Raw genomic sequence first — 21,616 nt, forward strand, 5'->3', positions numbered from 1 at the left:
CAGCACGCTCTGGAGAGCGCACACTCCGACCACTCGGGGACACGCGGAGAGGCTGGGAGAGAAGTCGCACCCGCACTCACGCCCCCGCTAGGCGAGGACAGGACGGAGGTTACTGCAACCGAACAGGGTTCTCGCTGACCTTGTCGTCCTGTGGCCCGCGGGGCTGCGTGGCCGCGGACCACGTGATCGACCCTGGGCCACCGAGGACGGCGGCGTGTCAGCCTCACCACAGATTCTGGGAGTTGTTCATCAGAGCGACTGAGGGATTTGCCAACACTAACCAACGATGTGCCTGGATCTCAGCTGCAACGTTAACAACTTATAGAAAGTCGTGATTGCTACGCACTGGCCTTGCTCGAGAGCCTCCTCGGCCCCGCCTCTGCTCGACAGAGGCCCCTCTACACCCAGGGGCTGCCTACCAGCAGGGGCAGAGGCCTCGATCGCTGTAGTCCACAGAGTGAGTGAGTGAGTGAGTGAGTGAGTGTGTGTGTGTGTGTGTGTGTTTTCTCAATTAACGCACAGTAAAGACAATCACACGTCACTTGGGGTCTTCACAATATTCTGACGTTAAAGAGGGGCTCTTGTCTTCCAGAACCTTCACAGGAAGTGGCCTCACAGAAGGAAATACAAATCCTCCAGCGTTTCAGAGAATAAATGATATATATGTCACTGTTAAATATATGTATTTAAGAAAATTATGCTCAAACCCTAAATAGCCGAATCTCTCATTTGATAAGTTAGGAAACAAAGTGCCACCACGGAATTTCACGTCAGGCGTTTTAACGGAGGCCTCTTATTCGCTATGTACAGGATGCTCTGGTTGTTAGCCGGGTGACCCAAATGACACCAAAAACCAAGGGCGACTCAGAGGCCACTAAACGTTGACGGTCTTGGCCGGCTTCACGTCCTCGATCTCAGAAGACAGCCAGCGGTACGTGCGGTGACGCCGCAGCACCTCGATGGCCTTGAGTTCCAGGGGTGTGGCCTGAATGCCCAGGTCCTCCAAGCCGGGCAGGTGAGGCAGCGTCATGTCTGTGGTGTGCACCTTGGGACAAACAAGAAGCAGAGAGAGCACTGAACACCGGCCGAGGACACGGAGCGCCAGCCTCGCAAACGCTGGGGCACGAAGGCTGGCCCAGGCCCGCCGCCGAGGCTCAGCAGGGCCCGGAGCTCGGAACCACCAGAGGTGGACCACAGAGGGAGCGTCTGTGGAGGAAAAGGCCTGGGCCCCCCTGTGTCAGCGCCAGACCCCCAGCGCTGTCCATGAGCGCAGGCACGGACCCGGCGCAGGGTCCAGGAGTTGGTGTGGCTGGGAGTGGATGAGTCTGGAGGCTCAGCTGCAGAACCGGGGCGGGAGCAGAACCCATCCGTCACCGGGGCTCCCCTGCGCCCATTCTCCGAGCACAGCTCTCGGCCTCGGTTTTAACTGCTGGATCGAGACCATGAAGCTGTGATCCGCTACCCGTGGGCTCCAGCCAGACTCCACCTGGCTGACCACTGCTCGCTCTGGACCTAAAACACCGAGCCTGCCTCATCTGGAGGGGAGAATGAGCTCCAAGAGGCCAAGGACTCCGCTCACCCGAGCGCAAATGAAGAGGACCCGGCTCCATACAGAGCAGCACCCGCCCACATCGGCCCCCTCCCCCCGGGGAAGTCTGCTCCCAGAGGGCCATCGAGCGGTCTCCAGACCGAATCCTGCTGCGCCCACACTTCTCGGTGACGAACCTAAGACGCACCCCAGTGAGATACGCCGGCGGGTGCCGCCTGCCAGCCCTCCCGCTGGGTCTCTCCTGAACGCAGGAAGGACGCCTGAAATGGGCTCAGCTTTCCAGACGCAGCCCATTCGATGGGAGGGGAACGTCTGCCTGAGCACAGCTGTTCCCCAAGGCCTGTTTTTGCATCTCCCCCACATTTAGCTTTTAGGTAACATTCAGGGGGACAATCTGACTGCTTCTTGTTGATAAGAGGCCACTAGGTTTTCAAAGGTACAGACAGGAGAGTGTGTTTATCGTAATTTGTACTCTCCCTAGAGACCGCTCCACGCAGCGGACAAGCTGTCAGGGAGGAAGACAGGTGTGGAAGACACGGATGGGAGGAGCCGGAGCCCGGAGCCCAGCACACAGAGCGGGCAAGAGGCAGGGGAGCCGGTCAAGGGAATGAGGATGCAAACACCTACCGCTTGGACTTGAGTAGGCAGAGCAGAAACAACTATTCCCACGACCCTTCTACAAGCAGAACGTTCTCAATGCTGTTACGAACGCTTTCCTAATAAACGGCTGAACCAGAAGGCAGGCAGGGGGAGGCAGGACACGGCGCGGCTTGAGGGGGCCGTCACACTGGCTGGCGGTCTGCCTCGGTGCTGCCGGCACAGCAGCCACTGGCCAAAGGGGGTGACTGTCATTTAGGTTTAAGCTAATTCCAATTTAATAAAACTCAGATCTTATTTCTGCAGTCACACTGGCCACGTCTCAAGTGTCCAACTGTCACATGCTGCGAGCAGCTACGCTCTGAACACTGCAGACTAGAGAACTCTTCCATCACTGCGGACAGCCCCAGACGGTCCTGTTTCGCTCCAGATGGAGGAAAAGATGAAGTCAAGGGGAATTGCCAGGTTTCTGCCTTGAGTCACACAGTGAGTAGTGATGTCACCGAGTGAGAGGAGAGAGGCCCAGTGACGAGCAGTGTGCAGCCCCGCCTTTGGACACGTCACATCTCAGGTGACTGTCATACAGCTAAGCAGACGCAGGGCCGCAGCTGGTCGGGCAGGAGGTGCAATTCAGGGCTGGACATAGAGCTGCAGTCGCGAGCTGACGCAGGACTAAGTGAGGGTTTTTCAGAGAAAGAGCAAGGACAGAACAGGGCTGAGGGCAGAGCCCGAGGACTTCCAATTTTTGAGATCAGGGAGCAGAGGATGGGAGACCTAGTGAGAGCAGGAGAAGCTTCAGGATGTGGAGACGGCGGGAAAACAGACAGAAATTCAGGGTTCCAAGAGGAGAGTAGGGGCCCCTCTGACCCACGCGGCTCACAGATGGAGTGAGGGAGGTCAGAGCCCTGACCACTGGGTTTGGCGGCACGGAGGTCACAGGTGACCTGGAACAGAGCAGTGTTCGGGGGGACAGGGAAACAAAAGCCTGAAAGGAGTGGGTTAAAGCAAGGAGGAGGTAAGGAACTGCCACGACAGGTGCAGGAGCTCCCCTGAGGAGTCTGATGAACAGGGACACAGACAAACAGGGCGGAGGGAAGATGTCTGCCTTAAAGAAAAGAATCACAGAGCTGCTGAGGCACGTCTGCACACTGCTGGAGGTGATCCAGCAGAGAAGGAAAGGTGGGAAAGTCCAAGCTAGGACCCTGGACAGGCTGGGCGCGGCGGGGGGGTTTGTGCCCGGAGGGGCCGAGCTGTGACGGCAGGACGGCAGGACGGCAGGACAGCAGACAAGCAGGTGAGAATGACCCGGCCCAGCCGCAAGCAAACCGGACGCCCCCTCGCCGTCTGTGCGGCTCGCTGCCCGGCGCCCACCGCGGCGGAGGCTCCCCGCGCTCACACTCACCCGCTCCACTTTGTCCCTCGTCGTCCAGGGCTCAAACGGACTGGTTTCAAAGAGCCGTGCCACCCATCTGGAGAAGGCATAGACAGCGCACGTGATGGGCGTCTCTTTGCTCAACATTCAAGCCAGCCTGCGAGGGCCCAGGGACAGGCGCTGCTGCCGCCGGCTCTCCGCGGTCCCACCGGAGGGACAGCGCATCGGAGGAGCTGACAAAGTGCAGCCGCCCCACCCGAGACAAGCGAAAGGATCCAACTGTGACGTCGGTCACAGTCAGCCAGCTCTAAGCCCAGACAGTCAAACATGCTTCTGTTAGGGCCGCACGACACCGCCAACCGATCCCTGAGGGTTTCTAACGGAGAACGTGAAGACCCGCGGATTTAGCCTTCCGGCACACGGTGTTCTCCTCACCCACACGGATCCACACCTCCCCTCAGACTCTCCCAGCTCCTTCCTAGAGGAATACCGAGGTATCAGGAGCCCCTCCCGGTTACAGGTTCCGAGGCTTCACCGCATCGGACGCGCGTCCGCCGACCCCGGGCCGGGCGCATCACCCACTCCGCGCGGGGCCAGCTCTCAGAAGACACAAAAAGCATCGCTTGACTTACCGATAGGCAAAGTGTGGCAAAGGGTACGGGAGGAAGGGTCTGTGAGCCACGGCGAAGATGTACTGCACCAAGTCAAAAAGGACGTACCGACTGGGCCTGCAAACAGAAAATGCATGGCTCTCCAGGTTACCTGCGTCCCACAAATTTTTGTTCTTAATTTAACAAAGTAGTATTTTTCTTAGAAAAAAAGAAACACATAAGTACCGTAGGAAATGCAGATTAGCACAGGAAAATCACCCCTAGTGCCCCCGAAGAGGAAGTTACTACATTTAACGTACAGTCCTCTCACCCCCTTACAGGCTCTGCTTCTGCACCTGTAACTGCGCACAGGTCACCCCATTCTGTAACATCCTCTCCATTTACTGTTAACTCCTGCCGTCTCCCCGTGGCGCTGCACACCCCAGTGCATTCTTAACAGTGCATACGTTGAGCTGCAGGTAATCATAACCATTTTACTGATTCCCAGGTTTGGGATATTTAAGTTTAATAAATACTAAGCATTATTTTATAAAAGTGTTTTTCTTTTATAAAATGCCTCATGACCATTCCTGCTGTAAACATTTGTACTCACCCATAATTATGGATTTATAATACATTCCACAAGTAGAGCTAGCTCAAAGGCTATTTTGAAATTTTGGAGCTTTTATCAAATACTTCCAAACAGATGACATCAACTTATAGAAAATGCTAGTAGCCCCCTCACCAAAAACGAGTTTAGTCATTAAAATAAAAAATAAGCAAACAAAATTCTGCCAATCTGCCAGATAAAAAAGGTACCTCAATGTTTTCACCAGAAATAGTTTAATACTAGAGATTAGTTTTTTTCTTCATATATTATTGGCCACTTACATTTCTTTCTTTTTCTCTTTCCTGCTGGAGTCCGTTCTTGGAAGAATGGTTTGTAAAAATTTTTATATTTTAATAATACAGTTCGAAGTCTACATATTTTTCCTAATGCTTTTAAGCTGTTTTTTTAATCCATAAAGTCAGTCATTCTGCAACGTACCTCTGTACTGACAGAGGGCAAAGGCGTATCACCATTTATGAATAATCTACCCTTTCTCCGCATTTTGAAATGTCACCCTCATCACCTCCTCTATATATTCTTACACGTATTTGAGACTGTTTCTGGATGTTCTGTTCTGCTCCACTGATCTGAATAGTTCTGGGCATAACCTAGCTTTACTAGTGCTTATAATACGCTTTTTATATCATTCTACCCATTTCCTAATCCCTTTGCCTCTGAAAGCCTGCGGCTGCTGAGAGCGGAGTGAAGGTGATTCAGTGAGAGCCTCGTCATTCTGACATCTTCACTGGAAACAAACAGAAGTCAGCTGGGGGAAATACCAGACAAAGCCCTCAAGCAGCTTCCTCCGAGTTCCAGCAGGATGGGTGTCAGGACCACCGCACATAACACACGCTACACCAGAGCACACTGGCGACCTTGCCGGTGACCGGCAACGCTGGGCTCACAGGTAACTAACTGTGTGGTACACTTGCACCTCCGCTGTTGGCAAGCACTTTGTGTTCCATTAACCATGACTCACAGACGGGTCCAAGTGCCCCCGCTCTCAGAGAAAGGGACACCGAAGGCTGGAGATTCATGGTTTGCAAAGTTCCTCAGCAAAACCTTGTCCCCCTGTTCCCCTCCCCACTATCCTAGCAAAGCAAGACCCCTGCTCTGGCTCGTCCCAGTCTCTGCCTTCTCTGTGACTAAACCCTCAGCAAGACAGCACTGCAGAGAACACAGCCCTGGGCTACGTGGCTTCACTTCTGCTTCTGATCAGGAACGTCAAACGAAAGACTCAGAAGACCCGGCTCTGCTTTGCCTGGGAGCGCCCCTGCCTCCCTCTGGGGATCCCTCCTCTCTCCTTCTCTGGCCTGATCTTTCCACCCCACTCTCACCCACCCCAGCCTGCCTTTTAGCTGATGTTCTTGTCTTTTCATCCTTTTCTTAACGGTGTCCTTTGAGATGGAAAAGTTTCCAACTTTGATGACATCTAACGTACCCATCTTTTCCTTTGACTGAAGGATGCTTTTGATGTCGCGGCCGCAAGATCTTTGCCTAACCCAAGGTCGAGAAGATTTTTAAATGTTTCTTCCAAATGTTTTATAGTTTAACTCTTACAGTGGGGTCTCTGATCCGTTTTGAGTTAACTTTTTCATGGGTGGTGCAAGCGTCTGTATTCGTCTCTCTGCACGTGGACTGTTTCTCGAAAGACTATTCCTTCCCCACTGAAGTGTCACGGCGCCTCTGTCCAATCAACTGTCCATGAACACGAGGGCTGACCTCTAGAATATCAGTTCTGCTCAACCAACCTCTATGTCTACTCTTACTCCAGTGCCTCACTGTCTCGCTAATTCTAGCTTCAGAGTGAGTTTTGAGGTTGGGAAGCTCAAGTGCTCCAACTTTATTCTTCTTTGTCAAAATGCTTTTGGCGATTGTGGGTCTTTTGAATTTCTGTTTAAATTTAGAATCAATTTGTCACTTTCTGCAAAACAGCCTGCTTGAATTTTGACAAGATTGAGTTGAATATATAGATCAATTTGGGAAAAATTGCCATTTTAACAATATTAACTCTTCCAATCCATGAACGTGAAATGTCTTTCCATTTATGTAGGTCTTCCTTCATTTTCCTCTGCAATGTTTCAGGACTTTCAGCATACAAATCTCATACATTTTGTTAAGTTTATACCTAAATATTTTATTCTCTTTGACGCTACTGTGAATAAAATAATTTTCTTAATTTTATTTTCAGACTGCTCATTTGCTAATATACGGGGACTGAGTTTTCTGTATTGACCTTGTGCCTCGTGACCCTGCTGGACTAGTTCACTGGTTGTCAGTGTTGTGTATGTGTGTATTTAGTGGAAGACTGACACAATGGAGCAACGTCAGTTAATAACTATGAAAGAGCAAGGAGCAAGATTAAGGTCGTGTCTCTGCCTCAGCCTCAGAGAAATAAAGTCTCCCCTGGGGCTGAAGAGACAGAGAGAGACGTGTGGGTACAGCCCTACAGCTTCATACGGAAAAATGCCTAAGCTGCCACGTTTATCTCACTGCTCCCATTGCTGTGCGGGACAAGGATGACTCCCTGCAGCCCGGCAGAGTCCGGAACAGTGGTGCAGAGGGGAAGAGGATGACGGCTAACTCGTCCCAGAGCCGTGCCCCCTGAGAGTGAGCCAGGCTGGTAAAACCCCTTCTGCTCCCCTGCCCCTTGGCGTCCCGGTCCGAGCACCTCCTGACTGATGTCTTCTGAGCCCGGTGTGCCATGGAACCTGTGCCCAACACGCTTTTCTGCGAGTGACTGTCCCAGAGTATACAGCCGCCTACACGCTGACGTGCTGAAACTGAACTCAGAGAGACAGGCACCTTACCGCGGCTGGCTGACGTGGAAACCCAGTACAGAGGTTTTGGCACTGAAAAAAAAATTGACTAAATTTGTAGTGACAGTGAAACGTACATATACAGGGCCCCACGGTGCTGGGAAGACACGCCACGTCTCCTGGCTGAAAGGAGCGTCTTTTCTTTAGAAGCAAATAGGATTCTGGGCCGGTCAGCAGGTGAATTTGGTGCTTTTCAACGTGGCAGAATGAGTCTTAGTTTTTTAGTTTTAAGTAATTCAGTGAAAAGGCCCAAAACCTAGCGGCGACATGACTGAGTAATTCAGCTAAGTCACACAGCTTAACTGCGCCCCATTTCTCCTGACAGCGAATTGCAACAAGGAGAACATACTGCAAATGGTCAGTCCTACAAAGCACGGGAAATTGTACCCTAAACCAGCCATTTCCACTCTTCTGGGGCACGACGATGCTCTATCCAAATTAATTTGATTTTTGCAACTGTGCTCACACCCCGGAAGTGTTTCAGAATTCACAGCAGTATCCTTCTGAATACTGAAAACACCACTGGAGTCTGACAAAGCCCTCCCTGGGGGTCCCTGGACTGTGCGTGTGCAACAGCCCAGGGCAGCGCTTCCCAGGCTCTGGAGCCAGAGGAATCTTTCACTCAAGCAGACGGCCAGGTTCTCTCCCGCTCTGACCTGAGCTAAGCGCTCAGGCGCTCCTGACAGGGTGGCCCCTGGACAGCTCTTCTAGACATGCTGGCCTCAGGGCTGAGAGTAAGGCTCCTGGAACAAACACCATCAAAGAAAGAGACCGAGAAATGCACCGCACAAACCGGCTAGCGGTTAGCGATGCCTTCGGAAAGCACTTTGCCGTAAACCATCACGGCTCTTTTAACAGGCAGCACAACTTCACAGTCAAACTCCAGCCACCTACCCGACAAAGGCGAAAGATTTCCCTCTGGCATCCGGGTCCTTAATTGCGTTAATGATCCCTTTGGCCACGTCCACAACCTGTGAGAAGTTATAACACACTCTGAGTGAAGAGAGAAACAGAGACGGGGAGAGGAAGGGACAAAGCGAGGAAGAAAGGAAGAGGGGGAGGGAGGGAGGGACGGAAGGAGGAAAGCAGGCAGGCTACATCAATCACAGCAAAAAGAACGACACAATTACAATGACGGCACTGTCTCTTTTCAGAAAGCTCCTGAAAGAACCCGCTTCTCAAGAGCTCAAAGCACCTCCTCGCTAGAAGGACTGCCTGAATGTTTTCTCTCGTCAGAACATCTCCATCAGCTCATCGTCAGGTGGTGCCGAGACTTCTCTGACCTGCCTCTCCCGCTCTCCAGCCTCACCCCTCACTCCTGCCCTCGCTCCGTCACTGCACCAGCACAAACGGCCTGGCTGAACCGCGTGGGGCTGCCAACATTTTACCATTTTGACTTTTAAAAATAATCATCACGTGATTTTAGTCCCCATGGTTTTCACTGGTCGCCGGGGATTTTGGTCCCCAGGGTATACTGGCAAATGCCTGGAGACATTTTTAATGGTCCCAGCTGGGGGGTGGGGGGCTACTGCCATCTGGTGGCTGGAGGCCAGGAACGCAGCTAAATGTTCCACCAAGGCCCCTAAGACAAAGCATTATCTGGCCCAAAACGTCAACAGAGCCCCAGCTGAGAAACCCTGGTTCAGCACCATGTGGAATCCAACACGCTGCCCCACCTCAGGTCCCTGTGCACGCTGCTCCCCACTGTGTGGGGCACTGTGCCCCAGCCCCGCATCTGACTTGCTATTAGTCATCTTTGGGGTCTCACCTTAGATGTCATTCCTCTGGGAGGCCTTCCCTGACCCTCAAGTCTGGAGCAAGCGTCCTCTGACATAATTATGAGAAACTCTCCCCCTGTCACAGCACTGATCAGGCTGCTGCGTGACCACTGCTTTGCGGACCTGCCTCTGACCCAGCCCAGCCCGAGGACAGCAATCTGGGCCTGCGCCATCAGCATCCGCATGCCCCCAGTGACGAGCGGCGCGCCTGGGCACTGAGGGCGCAGTACGCTTCTCTGAAATGAATGAGCAAGTGGAGACACAGCGAATACGGGTACCTCTCAGGTCACCTGAGCGGCAACTGGTGGCAGCAAGCTGACAAAAACGGAAGGATGGATTACAGGATTAGGACAAAACCAGAACGCCGAGGCCTGAGTCCTGAATGCAGGGAAAGCTCGTTTACCCGGGCACTTACATAGACGGGCTGTTTCACTGTCTTCTTGCCCAGGGCGATGAGAGGGACGCCGCCAAACCAGCGAATATCTGGCAGAAGAAAGAGAACCGTTCTTAGAGGGTCCAAACTGCCACAGGACCCAGCTCCGGGGCAGCACCGCCAATCTGTGTGACGGAAACCATGCAACAAGCGCAGCCGGCTCTGAGGGCGCGGACGGTCTCACAGGGAGCAGTCATTTGTTCTTCACGCAACAAACACGGAAAGTAAAAGGGTCAGATACTGAAGGACACGAGGTCAAGGGCCTGGCTACTTGTCCTCTACTCTGCAATGCGGGGTGCGTGGCCACTCCCGAGACTGGGCTCTGACCGCACCCGTTCTGAGAAGCACAGGAATCAGTGTCATCAGTACAAGGCAGGTAACTCAGAAAAAGATGCCGTGAAAATGGGAATTTAGTGTCTGACGAATGCAGCACCACAAATACGTGGAAAACAGAAGTACTACTTAATATATGATGCTGAGACAAATATTCAATACTCTACTATTTGAAGGAAAAAAAACAAAGAAAGAAAGAAATGGCTCACATCTCACCATAAACCAAAACAAAATTCCAAGTGGCCTAAACATAAAGGTAAAAAAAGATAGAAAAAAAAAACTTCTAGAAGTAGAAATTATTTATAAGAGCATCAAAGACAATAAAATACTTAGGAAAAAACTTGACCAAACTGGCTAAAGACTTGCACACAGAAAACTACAAAGCATTGCTGAAAGAAAATTTAAAAGACACACACAAAAACGGAAAGACACCCTGTGTTCATGGACCGGAATACTTAGCACTGCTAAAACGTCAATACTCCCGAGAGCAAGCTACAGATTAACGCGATCCCCATCAAGACCCCTACGGTGGCTTTTGCAGAAAGATAGAAAACTCCTTTCTAAAATTCTTAACGGAATTTTAAGAGGCCCCAAGTGGCCAAAACAATCTTAAAAAAGAAGAGTTGGAGGTGCCAGACTCTCTGATGTCAAAATTTCCTACAAAGCTACAGAAATCAGTGTGCAGTGATCAGAAGAGCAGCACAAGGGCAGACAGAGGCTGACGGAATGAAGCTGAGAGGAAAACCCCTGCGCATCTGCTCAAGTAATTTCTGACGAAGTGCCAAGACCGTCCAGTGGGGAAACAAGAGTCTTTCCGCAGGTAAGGGTGCTTGTGGACCTGCCGTCCCAGACCCAGTCAGCCCCAGTTACAGTCCCTCAGCCCCAAGGCCGGCTCTTCCCAGGCATCCAAGCTGCTTCTTTTGATAAGGAGTGACAAAGACCCGGAGAAGGACCAAGGTGACTGGGCCGGTATAACCTTTGGGGAGAAAAAAGGCAACTGGGGGAGAAAAAAAATATAACCCCAGTCTATCAAGTCAGAGAACACTGCGAGCTCGTGCTTCGCTTCAGCCTGGTTAACCAGCGCCCCCTTCACCCACTAAGAAGACCTACTTGCAAAATAATTGAGGAATCTATCCTCTCTTCCAAAGGCGTCCGATGGCTTTATGATGGTGGCTTCTGGAAAGGCTGCTCTCACTTCCTTCTCCCCAACAGCCTGAGCAAACAACCAAAACAGCAGAGTCTGAGAGGAGGGAACGAAGGGGCCATTCCTTCCCCTGTCGGGACCCGACCTGAACTTGAGAGGCCCTGTCTCCCTCCAGGTTAGGTTAACTCATAACCATTACCGTCGGCCCCCGCATACGCAGGTTCACTTCCCGCAGGTTCAGCCACCCGCAGTCCAAAACCATTCCACGAAAAATTCCAGAAATGAACAGTTCTTAAGTTTTAAGCTGCGTGCTGTTCTGAGTGGCGCCGTGAAATCTCAGGCCTTGCATCCTGACATCACGAGATGGGTGAGCACAGAACAACAGGTTATCTTGAGGGAGGGGGAGAGAGCGAGCGAAGGGCCACGTTCACACGACTGCATCTGTCGCTACAACTTCTACTTTACTAGCGTTGTTGTTAATCTCTTACTATGTAACTTGTAAACTAAACCTTATCACAGGTGCGCACGTCTGGGGAAAACACAGCATATACAGGATCTGGTACTCCCTCGGCTTCAGGCATCCACTGGGGGTCCCGGAAGGCACCCCTGCAGTAAGGTGGGGGGACTAGTGTCCACAGAATTTAGAGAGAAAATAACACAGAAAAATGCCCTGCGTATTATAGCTCCTGCCGGTGTCGTCCCACATTTACTCTAGGGGAGCTTCTGCAGAAGAAGGAAGGAGGAAGATCAGCAGGACTTTCCCTTTCCCAGCCTCGCTCTTCCCTCCCAGTCCCAGGTTCCCTGGCTGGAGTCCACATGTAGCAGCCTGCCCGGGGAAGGAGGGCATGGGGGCCGGCTACAGCATGGAGGTGGCAGCCTGCACCCCCAGCCAGAGGAGCCAGGGACGGGCCAGCCTCTCCCTCATCTAACTGCTGCAACACCCTCCCCGTCATCCTCCGCTCCCTCCCGAGACAGGGCCTCTCGCCAGTGCAGGTATCAGCACCCGGGTCAGCCTTCCCACTCCTGTGCCCCCGCTTGGGGTGACATCAGTGCCCCAGGGTACACGGACCTCAGTTTCTTGAGCTTGTCAACTCCGGTGACCTCGCCTTCACCCCACTCCTGCCACTCTCAGTTTGGCCAGGCCGCAGACCAGAACCGCCCACAGTGGCCGGCTTCGGAACCCTAAGCGAAGACAGCCAGAGACGCCCCCTGTGCTCCAGCCTGTGCTCTCCGCTCCTCTGCTCTGCCTTCCTGCACACCAGCCCCGCCTAAGCCCCTGCCTCAGAGGAGACTCCGCGGCCCAACCTTTCCATCACTCCCTCACCCGTGCGGCAGACCGCCTGTCCCTCGGCCCTTTACCCCGCCCACCAGTGCAATCCACGGCCTGGAAGGAGCCCACAAGCCTCCCCGTTAAGCCGCACGCCCCTGTGGCCTTCAGAGCTGGGGGAAAAGCAGTGCATAAAAATCACAAATTGGTGTCACAATGAATTCCCGTCACCACACACACACACATCACATTCTGGATATGGAGAATTAGAGTCCCCTTTAATTCTGGAAATGTCAATGAGAAATCTTTTAGCTCATGTTTCAAAGGGCCAAGAAACTCCAGCTCTATGAGCCCCCGGACTTCCCTGCTACTTACCTTAGACCTCAGATACCTCGAAGGGCTTTTGATATCAGCATTCAGGTGCGACACGTGAATCAGTCTTTCAACTCCAGCTTCCTTGGACACTTGAGCAATTGCTTGGGGAATCTTCACAAAAACATCCTCAAAATCAAAGTTTCTGGAAGAAAAAACAGGGATCAGTTCAGATTCGGGATTTCAAAGCTTTTTGTGATGAGCTGCTTTTCGCACCATTGCTGGAATTCATAAGTATTACTTCTAAATAGCAATTATTTAACCCAAAGTCACACCAATAGGTTTTTAAAAAATTTTACAGGCTCTGCTCACTGTCATCACCGTATATAATTTAAGGCTTACTCCAAGTTACAGATCAGCATGTATACTGGTCTCTGCCCTCAAGGCCGAGGACCTCTAAAAACCTCTGGCTGCACTGGCTGGGTGGGGATGGGGAAGCGTTGGGCGCAGGAAGTGGAATCACCTTTTACCCCGGGCCTTCATTTCCCTCGGGGGAAAAAAGGAAACTAAGAAATACCTCAGTCACCAATTTACTCCAACATCACAAACTAAATGCCAGCTCTGTGCAAAGCACCGTGGCAGTCGTCACAGGGGATATGAAGTTGGATTAGACTCTCCAAGTCATCAAAGAACTTAAAAGTGTGGGATGCGGCAGACACAGCTGAATAAATCTAAGTCAAACTTCCCTAAAACCTCAGAAAGAGGTGTGAACACAGGGCTGTGGAACCACAGGATTAAAGCATCATTTGTTGATAAATGACCCTCACAAGGACTAAAAAGAACTGCTCAGATGGGTCCTCACGCCATCTTTGATTAACAATGTGAACAGATCTAGGACACTGTCCACATGAGGAAAGGCAACGTTCAGCTTGCTGGTCAGGAGAACAGGCAAAACCCTGCTCCGTAACCCATCCCAGCCCGACACACCCAAGCACAGGGCCACAACGGTGGCCCCAAAAACACGACGACACCACCACACCGGCTTTCCACGCACAGCACGTCACACTGCTTGCTCTTACTAGACTCGCTGCCAACTAAATCCTTGGCTGGAAGGGGGCTGCGGGGGCAGCGTGGTCACTGGGTGTGAAAAGGTTGTTCAATCAACACTCACTGATGGACCTAACTGAAAATGTCTCAAGTACAATCCTTTACATGCCCAATCAATGTCTACTGAAGCCTAAGGCTGCTTTGCAAAGAGGAAACGAGAGTCCAAGACGTACCTGGTTTCCCATTCTCGCCCCACAAGGTTGATGACCACGTTGCTGTGCTCCACGGCTCTGCGGATAGAATCCTTGTCTCTCCCGTCCCACTCCTGCAACAGCAGCAGCCGGTCACGGGAGAACATAGGGGGGCACCCGGCACGAAGCGCGACTGCGGGCCCACCCCAGCAAGGTTCCAAACAGGCCAACCGCTGTTGGCGGAACAACGTGGCACCGTCTGGACCAGGTCCACTGGTTACGACAGAAATGACCCTGAGTCTCAGTTGCCCTGCTGATTCTCTGCTGCTTCTGGAGACAAAGAGGTCAAAGCACATTTTATTCAAGTAATCAAACGACAGAATTAGGAAAGACACAGTTTCCTGGGGCAGAGCAATTTTTGTTCAGCCAACTACCGCCAAAGTCCGTAAAGGAATCTAGTGATGAAGTCCTTCCTGGAGGAAACACAGCCAAAGGCCCAAGGATCGCCTGGGAGGTAAAACCACTTTCCCTTTTCAGCAGCAACCAGTTAGACTGAAGATAAGGGGAGGGTCTCTTAGAGGCTGAGATTAAATTGGGAACATTCATAGTTACTTTCTTATTTCTTTGTAACTCTTCACTCTTTATAATCCCGGATCTAGTCGTTTCTACTTTAAGGACATGAAAACAACACTCAGAGGGAAGCGACCTGCTTACCACGTCGGCGCAGTAGAGAGCACGTGCCCAGCACGCACGAGGCCCCTGGGTCAACCCCCAGTGCCTCCTTTAAAACCAAACAAATAAAATAAACCTAATTATCTCCCCCTCCTGAAAAAATTAAAAATCTGGGAAAAAAAAAAAAAGACTAGGTGGCCAACAACGTAAGGCACAAAGGACTAGGAAAAGGCAAGCCCTCTAACTGTAGCACCAGGCAGCTTGTGGGGAGTAAGAGCCTGGGAAAGAAAAACACGCTAGAAACAAGAGATTTCCAATATAAATATAGTACTTAGCTGGGGAACCTTCAGTAGAAAACAAGTGAAAATGCCGTTAAAAATAGGTCAAAATTAAAGAGACTGCAAATAATGCGCATGAACACGATGGAGATGGTGAGGATGTTCACAGACATTTTTCAGAAGAGGGCAGTGTGTCAGCGGAGAGCTCAGGCCCACGCGGGCCGACGAGAGTCAGAGAAGTCAGCCAGGGGCAGGGCAGACCCGCGCGCGGCGCCCGGCGCGCCCCTCGGTGGGGAAGCGCGGCTCCGGGGCAGCGGAACCCTCCGTGGAAAGGGGCCACCCTGCAGGCCACTCGGCACCCCGGCCCCTACGCGGTACACCTGTGTGGTCTCCGGTCACGGTGACAGCCAAAAGGGCCCACACCTTTCAATCACTCCCCGAAGGCTCCCCCACCGCAGGCCCCCCCATCCAGAGGAAGAACCTGCGGTTCGAGGCTAACACCAGTGAACACTCAGGAAGGACAATTCCACGTCAAGGCTACACCAAGCCAGCCAAGTCAGACACCACCCTCTGTGCGGTCCTGTCTGCGGAGGCACTGAACCACAGAAACACCACACGAGGCACATACGTCAATCTGAATCTTCTCTCAGCCACGTTTGAAAGAATAAAAAGAAACAGGTGAATTTCACTTTAATAATACACTGTCTTTAAGCCACTATATCCAAAACACTGTCTCAATAGGTAATAAATGTAAAAACTCATTAACGCTATGCTGAATGTCGTTTTCTTTGCACTAAGTCTTGGAACTGCGGTATGTATATGACACAGCACACCTCAGTTCAGACCAGCCTCACTTCAAGTGCCCGAGAGCCACGTGTGGCTGGTGGCTACCAGGCAGCACAGGTCTAGAGCTGGGGCTGGCGAACTGTGACCCACAGGCAACTCTAGCCTGCGATCTACCTTTGTAAATAAAAGCTGTATTAGCACACAGCTGCTCCCATCCGTTTATATATTGCCTACGGCTGCTTCTAGGCTGCGGGGCAGCGCTGAGTGACCACGACAAGGCCCCCACGGCCTGCAGAGCCTCAGACACTTCCTACCCGGCCCTTACAGGAAAGTCCGCCAGCCGCTGACTGGCGTTTACATGGACGGCCCGTGAGCGGGGGATGCCCGTGGTGCGCTCTGGGAGGAAACCGCGGCTTTACTGTACTCCGCCCTCTCCAAAAACCGAACTTAGTAAGTTACACTTGTCAACTCCAGAATCAGTAACACCAGCTCTTACCAGAAAGAGAATCTGGCCCAGGTCGCCCATGGGACGAAGGTGCATGGTATCATATGGCTCACACCGGTAAGGTACAACCACCTGTGACCCCATGCGTCCTAGAAAGGAATGGATTGAAGCAAGGATCAATGTTAACACAGCGTGGATATGCTATGTGACTGTGATTTGGTAAATATTTAAATTCTAGCATGACACGTGAATCGCATTTTGAATGTTTAGCAGAAAACACACTTTGCCCAGCTAGAGATGCCATAACTTTTCAGGGTCCCCTATACCTGTGTCAGTGCCCTTACAGGAAACACGGGCATGCTCACAGTGTACAGCAGGCCAAAATTACACAAACCCAAGAGGAGAGCAATTCATAATACCGTTAAAATGAAAAGAAACACAGCTTAAGGCTTCTCATTAGGCTACCATAATAAATGGCACTGGAGGCTCCAAATTCAGGGAACTCTACCCACCGAGGTGGTTGACGACATAGCGGCCCAGGTATCCTGTGGCTCCAAACACAGTGGCCACGATCCCACTGACTGAGGAACGGCCACCCTTCCCATGAGGTGTGACTGCATGATGGAGCCGGCGCCCAGGGGGGCTGCTAAACACACATGTAGCTACTGCAGTGATCGAAGGACCTGCGAGAAAAGCCCAGAACATACAAAGATGGCAAATGTTAATATACAAGTGACTGTGAATACAAATAGCTTCTCTTCCTAGAGATGTAACATTATTTTCCTACAGTATTTTCATTTACTTAGATTACAGTTTAAATACAACTTTTAAGTTAAAAGTTACCATTTAAATGCCAACAGCAACAATAAATACAAATTACTGCAACAAAGAATCAATAGGACATAAGGAAATGTATAAAAATTAGAAAGTAAACTCCTTGCCCTATAGGATACAGTTTACCTAGAAAGACAAATCACGTTAAGAAAAATAATAATAAGTTACAAATGTCGAGAGTATAAACTTCAACATGAAAGGAATGGAGACAACGCAAAGTAAAGGAGCAACAGGTTAGAAAATCATGAGGACAGAATCCTGAATAAGGTGTGTTGAGAAAGGTTTGAAAGAGTATTAACAGAAAAGATCGATTTCCACGTGGAACATGTGCTACATCTAACAATGCAGAGGTGGGAATAAGCCCAGTGCAGGGAACAGCAAACGACTTCCCTGGAACAGACTCTGACACTGATGATGAATGAAAAATAAAACTGATGACATGGATTGGAGGCAGAGGTAAGAGATTACTTTTTTTTGAAAGAGTGCAGTTCAGACTTAATACAAAACTCCTGAAAATCATCAAAAGTAGGTAAGCAAGTAACTCAGAAAGTAAGTCTGCGTCTGTTTTCTAGGGATGACTTTCCAGGGGCACTCTACCCAAAACCATTGTTTTCCCCTTTCCAAAAGTGTGGAAGTGGAGGAAAAGCCTAGTTTACCAAATCGTTACTGAAACCAAAGATTGAAAACAAACATCACAGATTAGACACACAATAAAAACAAAACAACATATAAGTAACAGCTAAACTTACAAAGGCACCTGGCATCTTTCTTAGCGCTTAATAGGTACTATCTCATTTAATGCTATCTTCAATGCCACTTTACAGATGAGGCAACTAAGGCTCAGAGAGGTGATGTGACCAGCCCAAAGAGCCAGCAAAGGAGACTGACAAGCAGCCCAGGGAAGTAAGAGAGAAAACAAGAGAGAATGGTGCCCAAGAAGCCAAATGAAGAAAGTGACTGATGGAGAGAGCAGTGACCTTGATCAGACACTGCTGAAAAAGGAAGTAGGAGGAGGGCAGAGGCCCCGAGGACCTAGACAATGTTGGCTGTGAACGTCCTGGACCAGTTTCACTGCAGCAGGAGAGCGAATGGCTGACTACAGCAGACAAAAGAGGGAGGGGGAGGCAGGGGGCACAGAAGAGGAGTATAGGAAATTCTTCTCAGGTGATATGAGGTAAAGGAACAAAGAAAAAGGGGACGAGAGGAACAGGAGGACCAGGATGGGTTTTTTTACATGCGATATTTATATTTATAGGCTGGTGGAAACAACCCCATAGAGGGTTAATTATGATGATTCAGAAGTGGGAATGACGAGGTAAGGGAGGATGGGATGGAACGCCAAGTGAGGGAACTGGCCTTAGCTCAGAGCCGGAGGAGCTCACCCACTGAAAGAGGGAAAGCGGGGAATCACAGTCACCCCAGCTCAGCCAGCAGATTTTTATGGTGGGAAAAGACTCTTCCCATCCAATTCCTTTGAGTCTCTGTAACGCTGAGAACGAGGCAGAAGCTCATGTCAGAAGTCGTAGGAGACTGGCAATGTTAAATAACCACACGGAGAAAGGGAAAGCAAATTTCCTACGAAAATGTCCTGCTGACAGTCTACCTGAGATCCGTATTCATGAATTTAAAATAAGGACAGTCAGTTAGTTTGGAGTTTTCCTTAGCTCAGCTCTCCACGGCCCGGGGCAGGCAGGAAATACGTGGAAAGCCAGGTTTAATCAGCACTGATTTTTTTATGACAAAGGGATAAGGGCTAGGGAGTCGAGAATGTATGAAAGGGGATGATTAGAATGATGAGTAAGGAAGTCAGGGCACAGGATAAACGACAGAGTAAATGAAATGGTAAGAATTACTGGAGTCCAGGTCTGAACAACTCCAAGGACTGTTGTGAGGAAGAGAGTAAATGTGCATAAAGCATTTAGCACGTTGCCCAGCACACATGAAGCACCCCATGAGGACTAGTTGCTTTCCTGTTATTACTTCAAAACTCCTCAGAAGGTAGTTACACTGACCTCCCACGGTTATTTGTTTTTTCAACAATTACGAGCCAGGCACTATTCTAGAAACTGTGAGCAGCATAGTAAAAAGACAAAGCCCCTGGCCTCATCGAGCTTACATTTTAGAGGGTTATGAAAATCAGTAATAAATAGGTAAGCACCTGTCACAGTGCCTTGCACATGGTACGTCCTCAGTAAATATAAGTTATTACTCTCTTTGGCTCCAGGCTCTCCACTTACTTCCATTTATTATGAACACCATTAGGAGAGTAATATTCTTTATTCATTATATTCCTGTGCTCAAAAACCTACACTGGTCTCTTGCTGTAATATTCAAACCAACAGTCTCCAAACATATGTGCTTGCACACTGCGTTAGGGTTTTTATAGTATTTATTTGTAAATTACATACATATTCCATTAATACCAATGTCATGTGCAACACACATTAAAGCACTCACAACAGTTGTCTGGTCTATAGTTTGAACTATGTATTAGCCATTGTTACTATTACAGAAAACTGGTTTTTTTCTTTAAGTTCTAATACTGATTTTTTATACACCATTGGTTCCTCTTGTAAAACCCACTTTCAAGACCACTGGTCTAAATCCTGCCTGCCTCTCAAAGGCCTCCATTATTTGATCCCATTTACCTTATTCGACCTCCTTTCCTACTATTCCAGATCTGCAGGTAGTCATTTCACTGCTTCCTAAGAACTTCCCGCCTCCATTCTCATCCCCTTGTCCTTGCCAGTGCCAGGAAAACGTCCAACCTCTCTGACTTTCCAGATTATAATAACCCTTTAAAAAAAAAATCAGTGGAAGTGCTGTAATTCTCCACTGGTCTTTCACACCTCCCTCCCTACTTTAAAGGATCTAGTCTTTCCCTTTTCTGAATTCCTATGTAACTCAGTCTCTCCACATTTCACCATATATGTTTCACACAGTTCTGTTTTATAGTGTTTTGTTACACACTAGACTTGCCTCTGCAGACCTTACTCAAAGGCTTCCTTTACAATAAAGCAGAGTGGTTAAGTGCACGAGCTATGGTGTCAGTTAAGGAAAAAAAAGTGAGTTAAAGGAAAAAAAGTATGAAAATATCTAGAACTGTGGTTAGCAGGGAGCAGGTACTCAATCAACAGCAGGTATTATCATTCACAACCTACGTTAGGTGACACCAATGTAACAGTTTAACAAGAACCAGCAAATGTCTTTGCAAAGAAGTCGTGGCTACAAAACCATCTATTATAAATGGATATGCACCAAGCACCTTCCCAGTGGCCTGCAGGCGCTCTATCCAAGACGGAAAATTAAAAAGGATCCTCCAAGTACCCCTGACTCTCACCTCAGGCTGAATATCAGAACTACTTGTGGAGCTTTTTAAAATTTAAGGTGCAAGGATCCAGTCTCAAAAATTCTGATTCAATAGCCCTGAAATGAGTCCCCATTTCTAAGTTTTATAAAGCTCTAAGAATGATTCTGATATGTGGCTAATTTTGAGAGCAAATGACATTCTGTAATGACTAAAATACACTATGGAAAAAATACAATTTTTGGAGACTGATGGGGGGGTATGCTTGTAAAGGAGAAGAGGGTGAAAGAATGATGATGGAGTGTAATAACTGCATTCCCAATTTCCCTGCTTTTCTAGCCTCTCTCTTAATGAGTGGAGGAGCAACCTGTTTTTTTCAATTTGAGCACCATAGCAGATCCAATCAGAACAGAAGGGAAAATAAACTACACTTAGACAAATCCTACGATATTCCCTTATTCTTCTTCCTTTTTTTTCCACCAGTCTCCTGGTTCTTCTCCCTCCCCCCATCCCACCCCGGAGCACCCTTGGTTCCCCAGGTCCCAACGCCTCCACAGAACACGCTCTACATTTGCAAAGATGCTCCTGACTTAGAGAAGTGTTTTTTATAAATACCGCTTCATTTAATCTTCTCAGAAACTCCCTGCGTTGTGGTATTATCACTTCCACTGTGATACGCAGAATCCGAAGCTGAGACCGATTAAAGGTTGTCACAAGGTCATAAAGTCAATCCACGAAGAACTTTTTGTCCAATATCCTTTTCTCCAGCCCTCTCAGCTTCCTCCTCCGTCCCCCCAAATATTCCTTATAACCCCAAGCCCTTACAACCCTCTCGACCCTTTACTTGTCCCCCATTTTTCTCTTTTCGTGGTGTTGCTCACGTTCTCCCAGCGAAGACCCCTTCCCAAGGGCACAATTTAATATGCGAGCCGGGGAAAGGAGGAGAGGAGAAACCGGACAGAGGCCGCTCCGGGCCCAGGAGAGCCGGGGTGCGCAGGGCGTCAGGCGGCCGCTGCAGCACGGAGCCGCTCCCGAAACTCAGCTCCGCATCTCGGAAGCCCGACCCGGGGCCGCCGTTCCCGCTGACACTTACGTGACATTGGCAGGGCCCGGACGACCCGGGGGCGAGCGGCGGCCGCCATCTTCTCCCACAATCCCCCGCCGCCGGCGCTCGGCGGACTACGGCTTCCACGCAGGGTCAGAAGTCATCGTCCCGGGCCGTCTGCGCAGGCGCGAGCCCGGGAAGGAAGGG

The 21,616-nt window shown here is 50.1% G+C and overlaps 1 protein-coding gene across 1 annotated transcript; it reads right to left on the bottom strand.

The window, feature by feature from the left end:
• Positions 1 to 666: 666 nt before the first annotated feature.
• On the bottom strand, positions 667 to 21,592 carry NDUFA9 (NADH:ubiquinone oxidoreductase subunit A9). The gene is made up of 11 exons (XM_072954833.1): positions 21,458 to 21,592; positions 16,736 to 16,906; positions 16,275 to 16,372; positions 14,085 to 14,176; positions 12,868 to 13,009; positions 11,192 to 11,294; positions 9,731 to 9,798; positions 8,432 to 8,508; positions 4,151 to 4,246; positions 3,549 to 3,615; positions 667 to 1,045 (listed from the first exon to the last, which is right to left on the bottom strand). Exons 1-11 carry the CDS (start codon positions 21,504 to 21,506, stop codon positions 875 to 877), a joined length of 1,134 nt encoding a protein of 377 aa, XP_072810934.1. The 5' UTR covers positions 21,507 to 21,592; the 3' UTR covers positions 667 to 874.
• Positions 21,593 to 21,616: the final 24 nt, after the last annotated feature.

This window comes from Vicugna pacos, chromosome 34 (genome assembly GCF_048564905.1).
Source record: "Vicugna pacos chromosome 34, VicPac4, whole genome shotgun sequence".
Lineage (NCBI taxonomy): Eukaryota > Metazoa > Chordata > Mammalia > Artiodactyla > Camelidae > Vicugna > Vicugna pacos.

Bases quoted from the DNA above. Each gene is read 5' to 3' on its own strand.
- NDUFA9 (XM_072954833.1), bottom strand. From the start codon at position 21,506: ATGGCGGCCGCCGCTCGCCCCCGGGTCGTCCGGGCCCTGCCAATGTCA. The intron at 11,295-12,867 runs GTAAGTAGCAGG...TTGTTTGCTCAG, and splicing joins CGAGGTATCTGAGGTCTAAG to GCTGTTGGGGAGAAGGAAGT. The intron at 8,509-9,730 runs GTAAGTGCCCGG...AACTTCTCACAG, and splicing joins CAGTGAAACAGCCCGTCTAT to GTTGTGGACGTGGCCAAAGG.